General features: G+C 39.7%; 1 protein-coding gene across 21 annotated transcripts in view; it reads right to left on the bottom strand.

Annotated features, from left to right (window-relative positions):
• The window catches only part of LOC122251660 (uncharacterized), a 120,440-nt gene that overhangs the window by 25,351 nt on the left and 92,589 nt on the right, over window positions 1–2,500 (bottom strand). For 10 of the 21 annotated variants that reach the window (XM_086544836.1, XM_086544833.1, XM_086544827.1 and 7 more), the window contains exons 12-14: window positions 1,929–2,225; window positions 564–761; window positions 1–88 (exon numbers count right to left, since the gene is read on the bottom strand). The exon at window positions 1–88 is cut by the window's left edge and continues 82 nt beyond it. In XM_086544836.1, coding sequence (XP_086400962.1) covers window positions 1–88; window positions 564–761; window positions 1,929–2,225 — 583 coding nt within the window. The remainder of the gene's footprint in view (window positions 89–563; window positions 762–1,928; window positions 2,226–2,500) is intronic. The other 11 variants (XM_086544837.1, XM_043013733.2, XM_043013724.2 and 8 more) reach the window with 5 other exon arrangements.

Genomic DNA, 2,500 nt, shown 5'->3' with positions numbered 1-2,500 from the left:
CTCGCTTGGCTCTCTGCAACTGTGCCTCTCCAACTCCACGAGAAGGCGCTACATTATGGCGGACCTGGGGCAAGATGGAGGAAGACGTCTTAGAAAGATGAGAAAGAAAGGCAGAGAGTAAAAGTGAAAGGGAGGGAGAGGAAGAGCAAGAATGAAAGAGGAAGAGAAGGAGGGGAGGAGGAGGAGAATGAGGAATGGGAGAGAGGAATTTAAGTTACATGATGTGATGCTGAATGGTATATATTATATATTTTTTCACTTGCTTAAATGTTACTATGCACATCCTATTTCAAAGAAAGGAATCTGTTGAACTATGCTGAAAGGAACAACAAGTAAGTGAAGTAAAAAAAAAACTAAATTACATAATCTTCTCAAATAAACAACAATTGACACAATTATGATATCTGGAGAAAACTTAAAAAAAGAAAAAGAAAAAAAAAAGAGGTATAAAATCTTCATATGAAAAGTTGTAGAAAATCTTTTATCATAAAAAGTAGTCCAAAATCTTTTAATCCAAACAACAAAAATTACGCTTACAACCTTCATTCTTAATGCACACTCACTTCTGTTTTGAACTCCTGTTTCGGAGCCTCTTTGGTGGTGGGGGAGGTGAGCTGGATCTCTGCGTAGGAAGCCCTCTTGCTCTTTATCCTAGGATCCTGTTCCTCGGGCTTCTTCTTGTTGAGGACGATCTCCACCTCGGACTTCTTGCGATCTGCGTCCTGTATTTTCGGCTGCTCGGCGATCCTCCCTGGCGTCCCCTGTAATATGGGTCGCAAGTTATTGGCAAGGTAATGTACGTGGCTTTTGTTTTCCAAAGTTCTTGGGCAGATCTTGAATCTGTTAGTAAAGTCATCTTTTAATCAATTCTGAACAATGTAATTTACGTAGACTTCTGTTGAATGTGGTTATAAGTGTTCATGTTTTTTTTTCTTGTGTTTAAAACAGAAGCTGAAGTAGTATTAAATGCTTAGTAAATCCTCTATAACTTGACACAGAAAAATAAAAATAAAACTTTACTGTGTGCAGAAATTCTTAGATATGAATATTGCTTCTACCAATGTATGTAAGCTTTTTGATTCTGGTTAATATTGCCTGCAGTATGAAGGAAAGCTCACCTAAAATACTATGCTTTTCAAATACTACAAAGCATCTCTCATACGAAATAAAAGCAAATACAAAATCAACAAAAGGGAACAAGCAAGGCCCCAACCACAAGCACAATGATAGATTATACAAAAATACTAGACCAGGAAATTATCACTCATTAAGGTATAAGAATGACATATCTATTGTTTAAGAGTGTAGCATGGTAATGTTTAAAGTGAATATCACTTTGATGACAGTATCTAGTGTGTGGTATTGCACACAATATAGAAATATTTTCTGTTGTTGAGGGACAAAGCAAAATCTTTTGGGACAGGTTAATTGTAAGTGGCTGTGTTAGAAAATAGAGGTGTAAGTTTACGAAATAAAGTAACTCAACGGCCAAAAATAGGGATGATTTCAAAGGAAACCAAAAGGCCACAATCACACAAAATGGAACAACCATTCAGCATAATGAATTTGGCAAGGATTTATTTTTCTAATCATCCGCATAGATCATATCAACATATGAAAGTCATACTTAAAACCTTAAAGGCTTCTAATATTTTAGCTACACAGTATACATACAATTCAGAGAAGCAATTAACTACTTCTTTGGCTGCAGTCTATTAACCCCATTTTTCTCATGAGTCTAGTGCAGTGTACGTTCAGTATGCTACACTATGCAAAACTCTACAGGGCTCAGTGGAATAAACGACCAGGGCACCACAGCATTGCCCGAGGCTCTGGCCTAGGTTGGGGGGAGGAGTCAGATGTCACGTACAATGGGGGAGAGCTCCGTGGGGAGGTCTAGGAGCAACTGAAAAGGGGAAAGAGCTCACCGGAGCCCTGCCGGGAGGCCCGGACACCACAAGTGTAGCAGGACGCATTACGCCTGGGCTGGTCTCTATCCTAACCTGCCGCACAATAGGAACTGAAGGGGTGGAAGTTTCTGGCTCGTCCCGTGGCGTGGGCGCAAGAACCTGTTCGGGCGGAATGGCCTGGACCTCCTTAACTACAGGGAGCCGTTGTGCTTGCCGTGAGGGGGATCGCTCATGGGGCTTCACCTCCTCACTCTCTACACTTTCTGGCAGATTTCGTGCCAATGAATCACGGAGAATCTTGATTTCCTTTTCTTCCTGTAATGTCAACACTTACCTCAAATCACCTGCATTTTTACTCTACTTGCTTTTAAGTCTTTCATTTGTTACAGCCAATATCATTAGAAAAGCAAATTAGAATAAAGGAAATAGTGATAGCCTTCTCCTCCTTAGCAGAATATGCCATGGCAATTATGCAGAAAAAAATGTATGTGACCATAACACATTCAGTATGTTACGGACCATGTTCTACTGCCGAGGTGAATACCATTCATATAATGATATTTACTCATTTCCTTTAATTATATAGAAAC

Source organism: Penaeus japonicus, unplaced genomic scaffold (assembly GCF_977035675.1).
Source record: "Penaeus japonicus unplaced genomic scaffold, GWHDUDI00000001_assembly GWHDUDI00000015, whole genome shotgun sequence".
Taxonomy (NCBI): Eukaryota; Metazoa; Arthropoda; class Malacostraca; order Decapoda; family Penaeidae; genus Penaeus; species Penaeus japonicus.
This window is presented reverse-complemented; position numbering and strand designations above follow the sequence as displayed.